Raw genomic sequence first — 19,013 nt, forward strand, 5'->3', positions numbered from 1 at the left:
CCCATCTACCTACACAACATCCCCTCCCCCCAACTCCCCCACTTCTCAAGGAGAGTCATTGCAAGTGAAGTTACGGGAACATTCTCATTCTTGCTTCTGTTAGTTTCCCAAGTTGTACTCTGAAGCCCGCTGGTCCACTCAGAAGGACCCTGGACTAAAGGAGACACCAAGTCAGAGAGGAGATATCTGTCCAAGGGGAAGTGAGGAGACCTGTGAGCCAAAGCAGAGACTTCTAAAGGAGAGGCTGCACTGTTCACTGTAGCAGTCTACTGCCTCTAGGTAGAAATGCTCAGAGTTTCCCAGCAGCCTCTGGGAACAGCAGATCTAGGGCATGACTACATAACATCATATATGAAACAGACTCTTGAAAGGCAAAATATTTCAGCTGATAGCCAAGAGCAGCCAAAGGAGCCTGGAACTGAGAAGATGTCAAAGGCAAGAGGTTTAGGGGTCCAGAAAAGTGGCTCAGCAGTTAAGAGTGCTTGTTGCTCTTCAAGAGGACCTGAGTTCTGTTCTCAGCACCTATGTCAGACAGCTCACAAACGACTCTACCTCCAGTGGGCCTCCAAGGGCACCCACAGAGAATATGCCTACCTGGACATATACACATAAATGAAATATATCTTTATTTTTAAGTTTCTTCATTTTTTTATTTCACATGCATTAGTGTTTTACCAACCCCCAACATGCATGTATGTCTGTGCAAGGGTGTGAGTTACAGACAGTTGTGGGCTGCCATGTAGGTGCTGGGAATTGAACTAGAGTCCTCTGGAAGAGCAGCCAGTGCTCCCAACCTCTGAGCTATCTCCCTGGCCCAAATGTATCTTTTCTTAAGAGGTGAGCTGTTTAAGAGGCATCTTCCTCCACATAGCCACACCCATACTCACATACCAACTTGGTGATCCTTACCCTCTGCATTCTGCCTTTTCTCCCAGGGCAAGAGTAACGCTGGAGCGCAAGCCCCTATGCATGAGACCGAACCTCATATTACGCTGAGTTCTTGTTAGTTATATCTGGTGACAGGCATGGCCCCAAGGCAAGAAGTATGTAGAATTATCTCTGTTCAAGATGAAAGCTAGAACCGATAAAACAAACCCACTTATGTGGCTCTGGAAAACGAATTTCATTTTTTTTTTCTTTATGCTTCAGTTTTTCCCTCTGTAAAGTAGGGAATGTGATGCCTGGCTGTTTGACTCTGTGGGTAGGTGACATGGGGAGATTCTGACGGGACTGAGGAGGACCAGCTGCCCCTTCTTTCTCTGGGCTATCTAACTCTGTGAGGATTGGTCTTTGGTGGAGGGTGAAAATGCCCCAAATAACCAGACAATGAATCAGGAGAGGGAAAAAGAAAAGCAAGCTATAGGAGACCCATAGGTACTAGAGAGTCGCGCTTCAAAAGCAATCCACCTGCCTCTGACTTCCAAGTGCTAGGATTAAAAGGCGCGTGCCACCACGCCTGGCTCACAATGTTAGTTATTAATGATTTTGTGTTATTAATGATTGTGCGTCCTTCTGTACCAGCCCTGGATGATAGCATTAATAGCCATGTATACATGAGGTATGGCAGATAGTTTGGGAAAATGCCCAATATTATATCACCACTGGGTAACTCTTCTCATAGATTGTCCTTGTGACTGGTTTCGCCTGAGGGTTAGGAGTCAACGATCAGGACAAAGACAGCAATGTGAACACTAACTGCCCACTGAGATTTGGGCAGGTTTGGGGGAGGGGAGTTTGCCTGTGCTTCGCTCTTCTGCATCTACATGGCCCCACGCCCCAGCCATCCTCCTGAATGATGAATGACATGTAGTTAAGTCATCACCGATGGCCCAGAAGTCAACTATCAGACACGCAAACAAGGCCATTTTAAACCATTCAGGCCTGGTCCAGCCATCTGGGAGACCACAAGAATGGGCCCAGGGGAGATCAGTCACCCTGGCCTAAACCAGAATACTGCCCCCAACAGCTTCCACAGTCCTTCAGAGATAATGACGCCAGACATCCTATTTCATTCTTCGTACTTGGATGAGAGGAGAAGAAAAAAAAGAATTCACGTGCGTTTGAAGAATGTTTGATGCTTTGTACTTTACAAGTCTCCATTTTCATTCCGGTACACAGCTGAAGTAGGTGCTCTGGGTCCCCAGCACTGGCTGTTGGGAGAATTTCCCCTGCAGACCTCTCCAGAGTCATCCCTGGGACTGGTGGTGATTAACCCTTTCCAAACCAACTAACCCTCTGAATCAGGGAACAGAAAACCGCCTGCCTACCATCTATCTTCTCCATCGTGAGTACAAAGTTCAGTATCTCAGGTACTCCACATCCACCGAGTCTTCGAGATTCGTGGAAAGTTCTGGAAGAAAAGAAAAAGAGACTGTCAGCCCTGCCAGAGCTGGAATACGTTGAAGCTGAGGAAACAGCACAAAGAAAGTAACCGTCAGCTGGGCCTTTCTCCTAGAGATGGCCACAAACCAGCTTTCCAAGGTGGGCTGAAAAGCTAGACATTCCCGAGTCAGGTTTTGGGTGTGTCCTCATGGAACGCTAGCGCTAGCTGACACTAAAAGAGGCACTTAGCTCAAGCTCTTGTTTGGCAAACAAGGCCACTGAGGCTAGGTGAATTGTTGTATCTGAGGCTCCTCAGTAGACTACTGATGGAGCTGAAAGGAGCCAAGAATGTCTGGCTCCTCCCCCAACCTGGTAAGAGAATGGGATCCATCCTGTGATGAATTTGAGGTCATCTGAGGCAGTCCAATCAAACTCGAGACAAAACTAGATAATGTCAAGACAGACAAGGAGCTGATATGGAGGGGGGCTTATAACCACGTCGACGAGGGACTGACACAGAGGGGTGGTTTATAACCATGGCGATGAGGGGAAGTGTGACCCATTTGGCCAGAAGATATCAGAAACTTCCCAATGGGAACACTGTCCTTACTCTGAATTTGTCAACCTTAAGATTTGACCATCAGTCCTCAAAGTTTTAACCCATTCCCAGGACCCTCTCTATCTCCTAGCCCATTACAAGGACCCAGCCAGAAACTGGCTTTTTGTGATTATCAGTCAATTTACATCAGAATGATGGATTAGCCATAACAGCGGATGCAGAGCTGTTAGAGGAATGTTAATGTGCCCGGCAAGAGCCACAACAGAGAACAGTGGGCTAACGATGTGGGTCTAAGAATGAGGAGTGACCCTCTAGAACACACACATCCAGGGTGGGCACAGGAGAACGGATGACATTAGTGCCTGCCAGGTAAGAGGGAAATTCAGGACTTCCAGATACTATTCGTGGCATAAACCCTAAGAGTACGGTGCCTCCCCAGCTTGTGCCTGGCTTTCTGTCACAGTTTCCACGCACCAGTCACAGGGCCTCTCCGACATCCAGCTGAGCCTCAAATGGCACACATGTTTTGTGGAAGCAGAGGTGCTCCTGCAAGAATTCTGAGGCTGACTCTTATCACACTGGGTTTGGAGTTAACAGGTTACTGGACCAGCAAGTGCTTGATTCGGGTAGAGAATAGACTGGAGCAGACAAGTCAGAGTCAACAAAGACCACAGAGATGGTGGGTCTTGGGGTGGCCTGGAAGGAGATCAGTGGAAAAGCATGGAGAGTCCTAACCTGGATGATGGAGAGCCGGCCCTGTGGTGAGGAGGAGGCTCCTAGGTAGAGGACTCCTCTGATTCTCCCATGTCCCCAAATCTGCAGCCTTTGGTGTGTGTGAAATGGAAGGCAGGGGAGGGCTGGACAAGTGTGTCAAGTCAAACTTGGAATGTCATTTTTGCCTTCCTATCACCTTAACCTTTCTTTATTCTGCTTCCCGCTCCCCACATCCTGTAACATTACCAAGCTACCAGTAGGGTTGGAAGCATTTACTGTACTTGAATTGTCTCGTACAGTTCTTACCTTAACCCAGATAGGATTGTTATGCTCAGTGTTCAGGTGGGAAAACTGAGGCTAAGAGTGGACGTACGTAACAAGTAGGTGTTGGCGTGTAACAGGGGCTCCAGCCTAGCCAGCTCCAACTCTGTGGTAGGGGTAATGGCTGTCCTTCAGTTGGCCAGCCCAGTTCACAGTTGTGACTGTCCCTTGCTCTCCTTGGGAGGAGAATGTTTCTGGCTAATATCTCTTCCTTCTCTGCTCAATTCCTGAAAAGCCTTTAGGCCTGGAGAAGGAAGGACAGCTTGGGCCTCACGAGTCCACCTTTCTAAAGCTAGAGACCACCACCTGTAGCCAGACCTGTGGCTGCGAACTCTAAGCAGCACCTGGGACATCAGAGTTATTATTGCCTTTGGCTAGAATTCTGAATTTGATCCATCAAATGTGGGATCAAATGACCTCTAGGGATCATTCCATACACATCAGGCTGGATTTAAGAATGAAAAACTCTGTGGAGGCCTCTAAGTCTCCCTCACACTCCCACCCTCCACTTGCATTTCACTTAAAACTAATCACTTCAAGGCTACAGGTATTAAATGGAGTTGAAACCCAGCTCTCTGAGGAAGGGCTTCACAACTTTTCACTCTAAAGGGGTTTAAACACTGAAAGGAATGAAAGAATTCGCCGGTTCCTTCTCCACCGTAGCTGGGTCCACTTTTCTCCACGATTCTTACGGTAGACACCTTGGAGTTTGGCTAAGGGAGATTCCTTGGAATTGGGCAGATGCTTGATGGCTGGGGGAAGGGAGAACAAACACCACGCCGGCACACGCTGCTCTATCAGAAACACAAAGCATGAGTATGCCTGGTACTCCCTGTGGGTCACGTCCCCCTTTAACATGGAATCCTGCAACTACAGCAATTGTTGACCACCCTGCTAGGCTGTATCCCCAGTGTGACAATCTTTAACATCTGCTGCTGTCCTCTGTGGTTGGTCCGGGTCTCAAGGATCCCCAGGGACAGCCCAGCCTTTCTCAGTAGCTCATTCCATTCTCAACTCCTTGAGAGTGCATAGCTTTATCTTTGTAACTCCTCTCCTGAGCAGCAGGCTTTTGAAGGTCAAAAATATTTTTTTAAATATTATTAATTTATTTATTTATATGAGTACACTGTGGCTGTCTTTAGCTACACACCAGAAGAGTGCATAGGATCCCATTACAGATGGTTGTGAGCCACCATGTGGTTGCTGGGAATTGAACTCGGGACCTCTGGAAGAGTGGAAGAGCAACTAGTTCTTACAAGATGCATTCGTGTATGACCCCCAGATCTACGTATTTAAAGGGTGTTTTTTAAAATAACTAAAGGGGGGAACAAGCTTATCCATCTTCAAACAGAACCTACAACGAAAAATGAACAGGTGCCAAGCACTGGGTGTCATTTTACCCCCTCCCACACACAAGCAAGCGTGGGAGTTGGTTCTAAATTATAGATGAGGACACTAAGGCAGCCAGAGGCTATGTGGCCAGCCTAAAGTTCCCCAGTTGACTAGGGGGAGAATGGCAAGTGTGTTTGTTGGCTTACAGGCAGCTCCACCAGGCTCCTCCCAGGGACCTAGCAGTGGGTTACATCATCACCTGCCACCTTATACATCGTCACTCTTTGCCAGGTGTGGGCTACATATAAAAGGACTACTCGCCACCCCAGTTGGCCCCCTCTCCCCATTCCCATGTGTTCCTGCCCAGTCTTTCCCTCCCTATTTCTGTCCTTCTTTGTCCCCTCCTTCTCTGCCCTCATGGCTCTGCTCCCATCTGTCTGTCTCTACCCCTTCTCCAGGCCCTCCCTTCCTCAAATAAACCTCCTTTATATCAGGTCTGTTGCACGGTGTGATTTCTCAGGGGGCATCTTGGCATGAGCCAGCCAGGCAGGCCAGGCAGGCCAACCCCCCCCCCCCACCCCGCACATTATATTTTATAACAAAGTGTCCTTCAGAACTTCAGTAAGGAGGGAAGGCCTGAGGCTGCTTGTGCAGTCCACCAAAGAGGGTCCCTGTACAGCTAGACCTTGTTAGAAATGGTCTCCTCAGGTTAGCCCAGCTCCTGCACATCTTCCCTCCTGCCCTGCCCCTCCACACTGGTTTCTTTTATGATGCCATTTTCAAACCCCATTTAACCTCAAGTCAAAACATAAAGACAGCTTCCCTGCCTTAGTCCTGACACTGAGACCCGCGCCTGCATCTTTGTTCTCCTCAAACCCCTTCTTTATTCTGCAATAATAAAAACCCCACTTTTCATCACAGAGCAGGCTGCACGCCAAAATAAATAGCACCTTGGATTTCCTTGAAAAGAGAGCTTGGCTCGAAGCACAGCCTCGCTGCCACAGAATTCTTGGACAATTCAACCTTACAAAGTCAAATATTTAGCATGGTAGTGCACTAAATAGCATCCCCACTGGTCCCTTCATGATCACCTGGCAGAGACAGAGCGCCCTTTCCAAAAGAGCCCCCCATACCTAGGACAATCCTGCCCTGATGACGTGATGAGAGCTTTCATTCCTCATCCTAGGACCCGAGTTTTTCAAGTGGAACTGTTTCCTGTGCTAAGAAGCTGTCCCGGCTCAGCTCATCCTTGGATATAGGCTGAAGATGAGATACCAAAGAAAAGAGATGACTCCTAAGAGATTCTACCAGCTGAGTTCTCAGCATGGAGGATCACTTCCTGCCCAACAGGAGGGGGCGGGGTCAGGGTTAGTAATTAGCATATTAACACAATCTCAGTAATTCCATTCCCACGCTTTTGTTCAAGTGTTTCTCTTATTTTGCCCACACTGTCGCTGCTGCATCCAGGGCTTGTTGGAGAAGAGAGGCCAGTTGCGGAGCAAGTTGTGTTCGTATCACCCTCCTCAAGCGCCCCTCCACTCTGGACAGCCCAGACAGGAAGAACTCGGCTCCCTCCCACGAAACCAGCTTCAATGGAGCAGATTCCTGTAAACTCAGCACAGCCTAGTCTGCTTCCCAGCTGTTTGTTAAAGGACTTGGTTAGGTGACCCAGGACCTTGCTGGAAAAGCAAATACTGACTTCCCTTTTGCAGTATACGAATACTGCAAGCTGGGTCAGAAACGAATTCACTGCTTAATAAATTAATACTGGCTCAGACAGGAAAAGGGAGACTGCGCAGATCCATCAGCTGCAACCTTGTTCCGGGGAACTGCCATTGTTTCAGAGGGACACATCTAAAGACATCCGAAAAACACACAACCTTCTTTACCTTGATGCCTCCAAATCCGGGAAATCAGGAGCAGGATTTCCCACCTCCCCCTACAGCTCATCAATGAAACTAAAAAGGATGCGCAGTCTACTTAACACTGGAAATCCGCTGGGCTTCTTGGTGGCTCAGGACATTAAGTGAATGAAAATCTTTTGGTGGGGTAGGGTAATGATAGGAAGATGCCCCAGGAATTCCTGAGGCCATACTAGCAGTTCCCAATTCCTGCAGCCCCACCAGTCTGATGCTCTGGAACCCCAAGATGCACCCCATCTGGCAGGAAAAAAAAGAAAAAGGGCAAGCACCTACAGTGACAAGCAAATTCCTGCCTGTTCTGTGGTTCCTGCTCCCAGCAGGGTTTCTAATCCCTGCAAGAGCCAGACAGAGGCTCTGCCTGGGAAGGGAATTAACCGAAGGGTCACATCAGATAAGACCTAGAGCCCAGCCTAAGGTTGCTTCAGCTCTTGGAGCAGAGGCAGGTGTGAGGTAGAACTCAGGCTTTCCAAACCTGACACTTGCCTGTTCCTACTGAAGGCACACAAGGGTGACATGGTCCAACAGGGATCCTGAGAGCCCGTACCTGTCTTCTATACAGGCTGAGCAACAGTTTTAGAGAGACATGGACCCCTGATGTTGCTAGGGCGCTAAGGACCTTAAGACATGTCACAGGCAGCCTTCTCCTATATACACTAATGATGGAGGCTCATTCCAGCTCAGTTCAGGTGCCCATCAAACTTGTGTGGAGCTTGATGCTGGCACCGAGGGTGGCCTCTCCTTGAATTGCTGCCCACATTTCCCCAACACATATAGAAAGCACACCTTTCCATTCTGTGGCCCTGTATCCCCAGGCCAGGCTTCAGTATTTTTGTTGTACAGGTAAAGAAAATAAGACAGGTGGACTAAGTGAATCCCCTTGGGTGTCCCAGGAGTCAAATTCCTGGGGATAGAATTGTGTTCTTCTCAGTCTTTTTCTTGGAAGATTCCCAAGCATCTGGCTATACCTAGAGATGAAGGGCAAGGATGCTATGTATGGCTGTAGACACGGCTATTAAGATTAGCATTTATAGCCAGGCAGTGGTGGCGCACGCCTTTAATCCCAGCACTTGGGAGGCAGAGGCAGGCAGATTTCTGAGTTAGAGGCCAGCCTGGTCTACATAGTGAGTTCCAGGACAGCCAAGGCTACACAGAGAAACTGTCTTGAAAAAAAAAAAAAAGAAAAGATTGATATGGTCTTTTCCTTTCTCAGGACAAAGTCCTTTGTGTCTATCCTTTTTTTTTTTTTCTTTTTCTTTTTCTTTTTTCTTTTTTGGTTTTTTGAGACAGGGTTTCTCTGTGTAGCCCTGGCTGTCCTGGAACTCACTCTGTAGACCAGGCTGGCCTTGAACTCAGAAATCCTCCTGCCTCTGCCTCCCGAGCGCTGGGAGTAAAGGCGTGTGCCACCACACCCAGCATTTGTGTCTATCCTTAAGCTACACAGGTATCAAAGGTTGTACTACCTTGTTGGTCTGTCCCAAGCCTCACACATATCTACCATGTGCAATGGTCACCTTTCTACTGCACCTTTCCTGTCTGTCCTTGGCCACAGTGGCTACCTGTGTCCCTGACCTCTACCACAGGCCCCAGAAAGCATGTAATGTGAATTTGTGAGCAAACACTTCCTGTGTGTTAGGAGAACGCATTTGCTCCAGACCTCTTAACAGGTGGATCTCAGAGGTCGGGGAGGTCCTTCAAGGGTGCAAAGTTACAGTTAGAGGTTCTGTGGTACAATAATGCACTGTATATACTATGAGGAAATGGTAAAAGGGTAAGCTGATGTAAACATGGTCATTTTCCTGAGTTTACAACTGCTGGATAAATATACAAATCCTGCTGGCTGGAGGCCTTTAGATGGCTTAATGGGTAAAGGTGCCAGCTGTCAAACCTGACAAACTCAGTTCCATTTCTATCAACCCGTGCAGTAGAAAGAAAGAGCCAACTCCCACAAGTTGTCCTCTCTCACCACCACCACCACCACACACCCATACACACACACACACACACACACACACACACAATTTAAGTATTTTTTAAGAAAAGAAATCAAATACTAGATGTCTCTGTGGTTAAGAGCACTTGCTGAGCAACCATGACACTGAGATAACCGAGAGCTGTGCAGATGCTTGTAACTTCAGCCTCACCTTAACTTTAGCTCTGTCTCTAACTCCAGCTCCAAAGGGTCCAAAGCACTCTCCTTTGCACACACGCCTGCACACACCCACACCTCTCCAAACACCGGTGTATTCACACAGATACGTTTCATCTAAGCAAAATAAATCTTAAAAAAATAAAATAAGCCAGTCAGAAGGAAGTACTAGGCACCCGACAGTGCCACTAATCAACTTGCCTTAGATGGCAGGATAAAGACATAAGCAACCGGGCCTAGTGGCACATACATAAAATCCCGCATTTGGGAGGAGAATCAGAGCTTCAGACCACACAAGGCTGAAGAACAGAGATATTGTATATGCACGGGTCTCTCTCTCTCTCTCCTTTTTGCTTTTTTGTCCTTGTACTATCATTGGATCTCTCTTGGTGGACTAGAAGCTCCTTGACAAGAACTAAGCTTTCTCTTGCTCACGTGCGGCACCTGTAGTATTCATGCTCCTGTTTTGTTTTGGACCGGGTCTCATGCAGCCCAGGCTGACGTCAAAGTTGCTATGCACCCAAGGATGAATCGAATGCCTAGTCTTCCTCCCAAGTGCTGGTAACATAGACATGTGTCACCATTCTCAAATTCCCAGGCTCTGAAATAAGAACCTGGGAATACCACGGAAAGACAATCTAAGCATCACCTGTGAATAAAAAACGCCGATGGCCAATGAGCTGAGGTAGGAAGTAGGAGGCGGGACACTGGCAGGAAGAGAAAGGATTCTGGGATATAGTGAGAGGATAAAAGGAGAGATTCAAGAGGGACAGACAGGAGATGGACCAAGAAGACAGACTGAAGAGACAGATGTAAACCAGCAGGGAGATTCTGAGAAGTGAAAGAAGAAGCGGGCCGGAATTGAAGGAGAGGTATCTAACCACATGGTAGACATAGACTAATTTCAATGGGTTAAGTAAGTTGTGAGCTCGTCAAGGAATGAGCCAAAGCTTATGGCCTAGGCATTTAATAATACATATTTAGCCTCAGAGTCCTCATTCTGGGAGCCAGGCCTGGGGAAGAAAAAAACGATTAAAATTATTTCTACACACCCTACTTCTAAAATCTATAATTCTCAGGGCAAAGACCTCGTCCAGTGGCCAAGGGTAAGAGTTTCCAAAATAGCACTAAAGAGAACCCAAATTCTCACTCTTAAAGTAAGTAACACAGTAATATGATTTTATCGGTATAAGGAATTAGAAACAAAACATGTGAATCAATTAAGTATTGGCATTAAAAAAGAAAAATTGGCAGGGCAGTGCTGGTGTATGCCTTTAATCCCAGCAGTTAGAGAGGCAGGCTTTCTCTGTGTTTGAGCTAGCCTGATCTACAGTGAGTTCTAGGACAGCCAGGGCTACACAGAGAAACCCTGTCTGTCCTAGAAAAACAGAAGGAAAAAAAATGTCTGTTACAAGGGTGCTAAGAACATTGTCTATTCTGCAGAGAAGAATGACCTCCGCTACCTCCAGACAGTGCTTCAGAACTCAGGGCAAGGTCTGGAATTCCTGCCGTTCTCAAAGAGGGCGTTTTGTTATTAGTGCAGACGACATTTGTGCTTTTCCCAGGAAGTCAGGACTTTCTGAACTCCTGTCCTATGCCCGGGACTCTCTCCTTAGGAGCCCAGAGTCTCTGAGGTTGGCTTCACTTAGGACCCAGCCAAGCAGTATCAGGGACAGCAAGGCCCAACTCCCTGAAAGTCAGTGCCCTTGAGGACAGACTCCTGGGGAGTGGCTCTGGGAGGCTCTGAGAGGCCAGTGGAATGACATCCTCCTGCAGGACCCCCTTTTAGGAACCCCTCTCCTGCAAGCTTGCTAGGACGGGTTAAAAGTTCGCAACTATGACCCTCACCCGCTATAAGACTTGGATATGAGACATATTTTATTTTTAAACTTCTGTTACTCATAAAATCATTGTTGGGAATTTGTGTTGATCACTCTCTTGAGTATTAGCTTTATTACCACTTTATTTTCCTCTTCCACTTTAACCCCTTATTACCATTCCCACCCCCGGTGGAACATGGGAGTGAGTCGACTCAGTAGACCACGAGGATTCTTGCTCCAACGCTGTGGACTGCTGTCTAGATAGTTGGGAAACCACAGCTCAGAGCAAATATTCCACAGGAATTCAGCCCCATTCCTCCTTCCTGGGTTCTGCAGTGGGAGCATCTGTCTCATGGGCAGAGACAGACACCCTCAGTGGGGTGAGGTGGGCGGTGGGGACCTCTGCACCTCCTATGCCTAGTTAGCATCTCTGTCCTTGGTTAGAATCCAATGGAACCTTCTGAGGCACTAGAATGGATGTCACCCAAGAGCCCCAGGTGCAGGCTCTTCAGCACTTTTGTGAGCTATGGCTTCTGCCTTCTGGGTTGGGGGGAAGGTTTTTCTTGGCTCAGATACACGCGCCCTGCCTACTCAGGAATCAGTTTATACGAAACTGCAGATGAAAACTGATCCCCAGATATCGGGGTGGAGCCAATACTGTTTGTTTTGTCTTTGTTTTCTTTAATTGCACAATACCCTAGCCAGCCTCGTACAAGTTCAGTATGTGCAAGCTCAGTATCTGTTACGTGTGTCAAACAAGGATGCCGGACGCTCAGTTTCAGCAGCATCTCAGCTGAAGGAAGGGTGGGTATCATCAGTGATGAGCCCAAGAGACAAAGGGCTCTAGAAACTTCTATCAGGTTGAATGTTTGCTGGAAGCAGATGGGACTCATTCAGTGTGCCACCTGGCAGTATTCAGGAAGGCTGTGTATGGTTGTGACCTGAGTTTTGGTCTGTTGTACTTAATGGGACTGCTATGTTTCCATGTGTTCATGTGTTGAAACTTAAACCGTGGTGTTGGAGAGAGGGAACTAACAAGAGGTGATGGGGTCACCAGGACTAAGCCCCCATGAATAGACAGATGCATGCTGTGCCTTGGGGGTGGGCTCGCTGTTGAGAGAGTAGGTTCACATAAAGAAACGAGTTTGGCCTTTAAGTGCTCAATCACTCTGCTTTCTCTCCCCTCTGCTTTCTTTCCCAGGATGGTACAACATGAAGTCCCTCTGCAAAGGCCAGCACCTCACTCTTAGATGTCCTGGCCCTGAGCACCAGGAGTCAGGTAAATTCCTGTTCATTAAAAAAAAAAAAATTATCCAGTGTCAGATATTCTCTTACCTAGAATTATCTTAGGAAACAGACTAAAATAGTAGGTGAAGTCACTGAGAAAACATGTTTCTGGGAGTCACACCCAGGTTTAAACCATCTGAGAGCAGCTCAGAGATACCACACAATGGCTGGGCATATGGAACAGCACAGTCTGACTTCCGTTAGACATCTCCTCTTCCCTCAAGCTACTCTGTGGCCTCTTTCAAGTCAAGAGGCTCTCTTCCTACCTCTGCAAACCTCTCCCAGCTCCAGGTCAGGACTTTGCAAGAGGTGAGTGCCCAGGTGGCCATTTTTGCTAATTCTACTGCTGAGAGAAGAGACATCACTAATGGGACCTTGGTCATGATCTTCATTTCCTAGTGGGGATACTGAGGTCCCATGGTGTGTGTGTCACACACCACAGCTGGAGTCAGCTTTGTCTTCTAGATTCCTTGCTTCCTGTTAGGAGCTGCAGCTTTGTAGCTTTTCCGGCTTGTGCTTTGGAGGACACTAACTTCTCTAAAAACAGCAAGGCTGGTCTTCCCAGTTTCCATAGAGAATAATGGAGCTTTCACTGGCGTGACTGCTTGCCAGAATACGGTTCCCACTCCCACTGGTGACCTTTGCTTGCGGCCGCTGGCTACAGAGACAGTACCAAACACAATAATAAAACCAGTTGCCAAGACCAATTAAGCACCTTCTCTGTGTTCATCCTGTACTCTTCCCTCCTTAGCACCTGGGGCCCTAGAAGTTCTGACTCCTCTCCAAATGAGACAAAGATGGCTGCCCCGTGACCCAGTCGGAGCTCAGCGCCGCATTCAAAGAAACAGCAGCTAAGCAGACAAAAAATTAATTGGAAGCTATCCAAACCTTCACTGTAGTCTCCAGAGAAAATACTGAAGGGGGAAAGCATTCTTAGTGCAAAGCAAAACTTCTGCTTTCCTCTCTGCTATTCTGGGCACTTTGCTCCAACAGAGCAGCTGGAGCAGCAGTAGCAGCAGCAGCAGCAGCAGCAGAGAGCTTCATTCCCAGCATCCTCTGCGGTATCATCTCCTGGTGCCTCCACCAGCCTCCTCCCCACCTGGCACAATTCACCACCACCAGGTTCTCTCTGCCCTCTCCTCAGGAATTCCAGTGCTGGCTCCACTGTCCAGGCCTTTATTTTCTCTGGATAACCCAGTCTACATAGTAACAGAGTCACCACCCTGAAGCAGGCTGTGCCTGGCATTTCCTCAGAAAGGAATTACTCAGAAGGCTTCACAGGCAAAGTTATGAACACCCATTACTAGTTGTAGTCTCCATTATAAGTGATTTATGGTGAGAGAGCTAAGGCTTAGAAATGATGATGATAGCGTACACGGTTACAATGATAATTGTTACGTACACACTGCCCTGTACTAATGCTAGAGATGGTTACTTAGTGGTCACAATAGGTAGGTTACGTCATTCTCACAGGCTTGAGGGCACAGATCTACTATGAGGCAGGGTTCGTCCAACTACATGGAGCAAGCTCTTAAGCACAGAGTGGAAGGACTCTCTGGGCTCTAGTTTCTGTAACTGTCTGTGAAACAAGTTGTTTGGAGCCTAAGCAGAAAGAGAAGAAACCAGACGTTAGCAAAGATGCCTGGAGAGATGGCTTAGTGGTAAGAGCACTGGCTGCTCTTCCAGAGGGCCTGGGCCCAATTCCAAGAAACTACATGGTGGCTCATAACTGTCTGCAACTCTAGCTCCAGGGGAACTGACATCCTCCTCTGGCCTCTGTAGGCATGCGGTACACTGACACACATACAGGCAAAACACCCATAATGTAAATGAATTAGTTGTTTTTAACTTTAAGGAGCAGCAAAGGAAGGAGTCTAGACTTAGATTCCATTATAGACTTGCTCATGGGTTATCAAGTGACTATTCAAATATAAACATTTTCAGGAGATGCAATAGGTCCATAAATAAATTTATTTGCTAAGGAATAGATTAGGGGGAAAATGCAGTCTTACTTAATCAATAAAAATGCAATTAGGTTTCAGATAACCTTGACAGGTTACAAGGAGACTTGGGTTGTTTAACAGACAGTAGCAGTTGAGTTACATGGTCATCCATTTTATATACAATGTCATTTGTAGAACTAGCACTCTGTCAAAATTTCCATTCTGAAGACATATCTTTGAGCCAGAAACAAGGGTTTGGGGTTGCCAATTAATTTTGTTTCTCTGTCATTTACTGAGTTGTATAGAGCTGGGATGAATGACATACATGGTTCCTGCCTTGAATAACTAGGGAGATGTCTCTCCCTGCCAATGGAGCATTTCCCCAGAGCTAGAGGGATGCCATTGCAGCTGCCTTGGGTGGAAAGCCTGTATCCAATCCAGTCCTGCTTCCCCAGGTTAAGACTTGAATTAGAAGTGTGCCCCGGTCCAGTTTTCAACCCTACACCTCCCATGGCAGAAGAGTAGTGTGCATGGGAGGACTAAGGGCCCAGGACTGGAATCTGCTTAGACCAGCTGTCCAGGTGATGCCTCACACACTCCACTTTGTGTTTTGCTTGTTTGTGCCGGGGCTTGCTTCATAGCCCAGGTTGTCCTCATAGCCCAGGATGGCTTCAAGTTCTCTCCTCACCTCACTTTTCTTACTACTCAGATTACAGGCATATGTCACCATGCCTGTCCTTACGTACTTTACATCTGTGTTTGTATAATACGTAGAATATTTATTTACTGTATTTGTAATACAAATGTTTGTTTTGTGTAAATTAAGTCTAGGTTCCACAGATGAACAAAAGTAACTCTGTTTTTCTTTCTTTTTTTTTAATAAAGATTTATTTATTTATTATATGTAAGTACACTGTAGCTGTCTTCAGACACTCCAGAAGAGGAAGTCAGATCTTGTTAGAGATGGTTGTGAGCCACCATGTGGTTGCTGGGATTTGAACTCAGGACCTTCGGAAGAGCAGTCGGGTGCTCTTACCTGCTGAGCCATCTCACCAGCCCCCAACTCTGTTTTTCTGAGTCTGCCTTGTTTCTGTTAATGTACTGACTTCCAGGCACATCCATTTTTCTTCATGATTTCATTTTTATGGCTGTATAAAATCCCACCGTGTGTATGCTATATCTTCTTTATCCATTCAACTTGATAAGCATCTGGGCTGGTTCTATTTCTTGGGTGTTGTAACTAGTAGAGCAGCAAACATGCATGTGGCATTATTCCTTTGAGCATATACCCAGAAGGGGTGTGGGTAGGTCTCAATGCTGTGTCTATTTTAGGTTTTGAGGGATTTCCTTCCACATTGGTCTCCATATTGGCTGCACAAGATTGTGTTGCTACTTGCAGTGACACGTGAAAATCTAGTTTTTCCCAGTGCAATCTACCTACTTTTAAAAAAATATATTTGTAAACTCTGATTTAGTGAGTTTACAAACCATATTCTGCTGAGATCTCCTGAAGAGAGCTGGTGCACCTGCACAGCTGGTTCCATGAACCAATCTGAGAGTTTCCAATAAAGAAGAGATGCTGATGTCACAGCCCTAAGCACACATGGGATGAGGTGTCTGGTTTGGAGAGGGAGGGAAGGTGACCTTGACTAAATGAGAGGCTCTAGAGGCTGCAGATGATTTGCCCTCAGGCAAGTCTTTCTACCTTCTGACCCAGCTCCCTAGCTCTACGGGGGCTCTGAAGAACGGCTCGCTACCTAGGGCTGTTTGGATGGCTACATGGTTGTTCCTGTTGGTTTGGGTATCTAAGTGTACACATGCGTGTGGAGGAGAGAGAGAGATGGGTCAGCATTTCTGTCACCCTTCACTTTGGCAAGATTAGCTGACCAGCGCACCCTGGGGAGTCCTCTTGTCTGTCTCCCCAGTGCTAGGATGACAGGCATCACCACACCCAGCTTTTTACAAGGTGCTGGAAATCCAGACTCAGGTTCTCGCGCTTGCACGGCGGGCACCTTCCTAACCGAGCCATCGTCCCAGCTTGTTCATATTGTTTGCTTATTAGAGGCTCTCTCTCTCTCTCTCTCTCTCTCTCTCTCTCTCTCTCTCTCTCTCTCTGTGTGTGTCTCTCTTCTTCCTTCCTTTCTGTAAGAGTGTGTGCGTGTGCTAGTGTGTCTGTGTGTCTCTGCGTGTGTGTATTTAGATAGGTCACTATGGTGTGTATCTGGATAGGTCACTAGGTGAGACCTTCCTGGAACTCACTCTGTAGCCCACCCTGACCTCAAACTCATGGCAACTCTCAAGTTGCCTCAGCCTCTCAAGTGCTCAGGATTCCTGGTATGAGCTAGCATGTCCAACTACGTACCCATTCTTAACCCTGTATTTGGCATGTTGAAAACACCGTTGTTCTGGGGGTGGGGCCAACGGGGCAGAAGGAAAACAGTAGGTGCCCAGCAACTGTTAGTTGCTTTGTCCTTGTTTATGGACTGTGCACTGGCCAAGCAGTAAACTTATCTCTTATTCTTGCCTGGCCCTCCCCTCCACCAATACTGAACATCTTTTTCCTATGTGGGAGATCTGGAAGCCCGTGTGCAGGCAAGTATAGGAAGTCAGCAGGAGTCACAAAGACCACACAGGGCGGAACTGCTGTTGCAGTGAGGGCTTCTGATGGACTTTTCCTAGGCAGATGGAGTCATGCTTGGGTCCACAGTTGTCCAAAAGGCCTGAGTGGAAGGAAGTTGGTGGCTTAGAATGGGTAAGTAGCAGGCTAACTTCAGATGCAAAGATGGGGGACAGACAGGGGCAGGGCCTTCAAAACAGGAGCCTAAGGGAAGAAGCAAGGCCCTGTTTCCGAGGTCTGCAGACCCCTGGCAACCAGGAATGAAGCAAAAGCGATGGGGACTGCCTCTTCTGCTCCTGTCACACAGCCATGCCCTGGAAGGATATGAAGTTGGCTCAATTAGTTATCCACGTGATATATTTTGAGGGTAGCAAGTAGTTTAAAGTTTAGTCTGTGGGATGTATTAGAACCTGTGATAGATTTTTCCCCCCTTTGGGGCTGTCCTTTTTTTAAAAGAGAGAGCTATGCTCAACACAGAAGAATAACTGGGCTATTTCTCTTGGAGCATCGCCAGCACACACAAGGCCTCCCTTTCTTTGCCATCCGCAGGCGTTTGGCATGTGTGCAAACCCTGCCCAGCATACTTACCCACTTGTGTTCTGGAGTGCCCTGACCTCTGCCTACAAAGCCAAATGTAAAGGCTGTGGTCTTCACCATAGCCCCTTGGAGCATGTGGCTTCCCTCTCCAGAGCCAGGGCAGCCCCAGGGGACATCTCCTCACACTGTTAAAGATGATGACGATCATGTGACCACAGCCCATGAGCCTGGAGTCAAACGCTGGGCAGCAAAGGCCAGTCTCCAAGAAGTGCGCGCTCACCTGGCTGTCTGAAACAAAGGCCCAGACATTGGGCCAGGTGCTGGGGGTTCACGGAAGAATAGGATGGGGTTCTTTCCTTTGAGCGACTGGCTGTCCCAAATGGGAACTAGAGACCTTAAAGAAGGACCTCTAGTACAAGAAGGAAGCAGGCAAAGATTCAAAGAGAAATAGAAGAGCAAGCATACAGACATCACAGACTTGAGTTGGCTTATGAATGATAAAGATGAATTCGCCAAACAAAAGGGGCAGAGAAGAAAGCCTGTGGTGGCTTCAGGTGCTCACATTCCTGGCCAGCATGCAGGACAGCAGCTGATGACAGAGGAGGCAGGGCAGGAAGTCTGCTCCACTTAGAAGAGGAGCAGGAGGGAAGAAGGGACTGGGATGAGGGAGTCCTGTGCCCAGACACTGGCCTTTAGAGGGGGTGCAACAGATATGCACAGTCTCCACAACTGGTCTGGGGAGGGAGAAGAAGAGAGAAGTGAGTCTGGTAAGAAGTTTGAGCAGACAGACTTCACTATCTGCTCCTTTTGTTGTTGTTTTTCAAGGGATCTGTGGTGATATGGGGTTCTGGCGATGAAACCAGGTTTTCTGGCTTGCCCAGCAAGCACTTTTACCCACTGAGCATCTCCCCAACCCGAGGGCAGCCACGATCTGAAAGGCAGGCATAGGCATAGAACGCCTTACATAGCGGCCAGGTTCCTGAGTGTTGACTTTGCCATCCAGAATCTCAGCTTTGTCACTGCTAGGGAAATGCCTCCTGGACTCTCTCTGCCTTGCCACGCAGCCTTGATCGTGTACAGAGAACACAGTAAGTGGGTGCTGAGTAAGAACAGATAGAAGCAGATTCACAAGGCATAAGGAGTAGATCAGCCTGCTCAGTTCACTGTCCCAGCTCCTTCACTTCACTGAATCACAGAGGAAGGGCTGCTTGTTGCCTGTCCACATGGAGCACTGGACACCCTCTAAGGAAAAGATTTTTTTCCTTCTAGCCAAGAGAATGTAATCTGCCTTTGGGGAGACACATGTTATTGTCTCCTCTTTTAAGACCAATCACCTAGTCGAGGGACCACTCCACCAAATACTGTGCTAAAGAGATGGGAGGACTCTCAAGTTCTTGCCTCTTGCCCCCTTTTGCCCCCTCTCGCTCCCCCCCCCCTCCACATGGCCATGGCCGGCTTCTACTTCTCCATCTTTTCTTTTTCTCTCTACCTTT

General features: G+C 47.6%; 1 protein-coding gene and 1 long non-coding RNA gene across 2 annotated transcripts in view; one reads left to right on the plus strand and one right to left on the minus strand.

The window, feature by feature from the left end:
• Kank4 (KN motif and ankyrin repeat domains 4) overlaps window positions 1-19,013 on the minus strand; it is a 63,267-nt gene that overhangs the window by 29,056 nt on the left and 15,198 nt on the right. The window contains exon 2 of the mRNA XM_021161381.2: window positions 2,268-2,350. Coding sequence (XP_021017040.1) covers window positions 2,268-2,283 — 16 coding nt within the window. The 5' untranslated portion in view covers window positions 2,284-2,350. The remainder of the gene's footprint in view (window positions 1-2,267; window positions 2,351-19,013) is intronic.
• Window positions 10,065-15,232, plus strand: LOC110293534. The gene is made up of 3 exons (XR_002377807.1): window positions 10,065-10,188; window positions 12,338-12,415; window positions 13,175-15,232. It is a non-coding gene; the product is annotated as an uncharacterized LOC110293534 (long non-coding RNA).

This window comes from Mus caroli, chromosome 4 (genome assembly GCF_900094665.2).
Source record: "Mus caroli chromosome 4, CAROLI_EIJ_v1.1, whole genome shotgun sequence".
Classification (NCBI taxonomy): domain Eukaryota; kingdom Metazoa; phylum Chordata; class Mammalia; order Rodentia; family Muridae; genus Mus; species Mus caroli.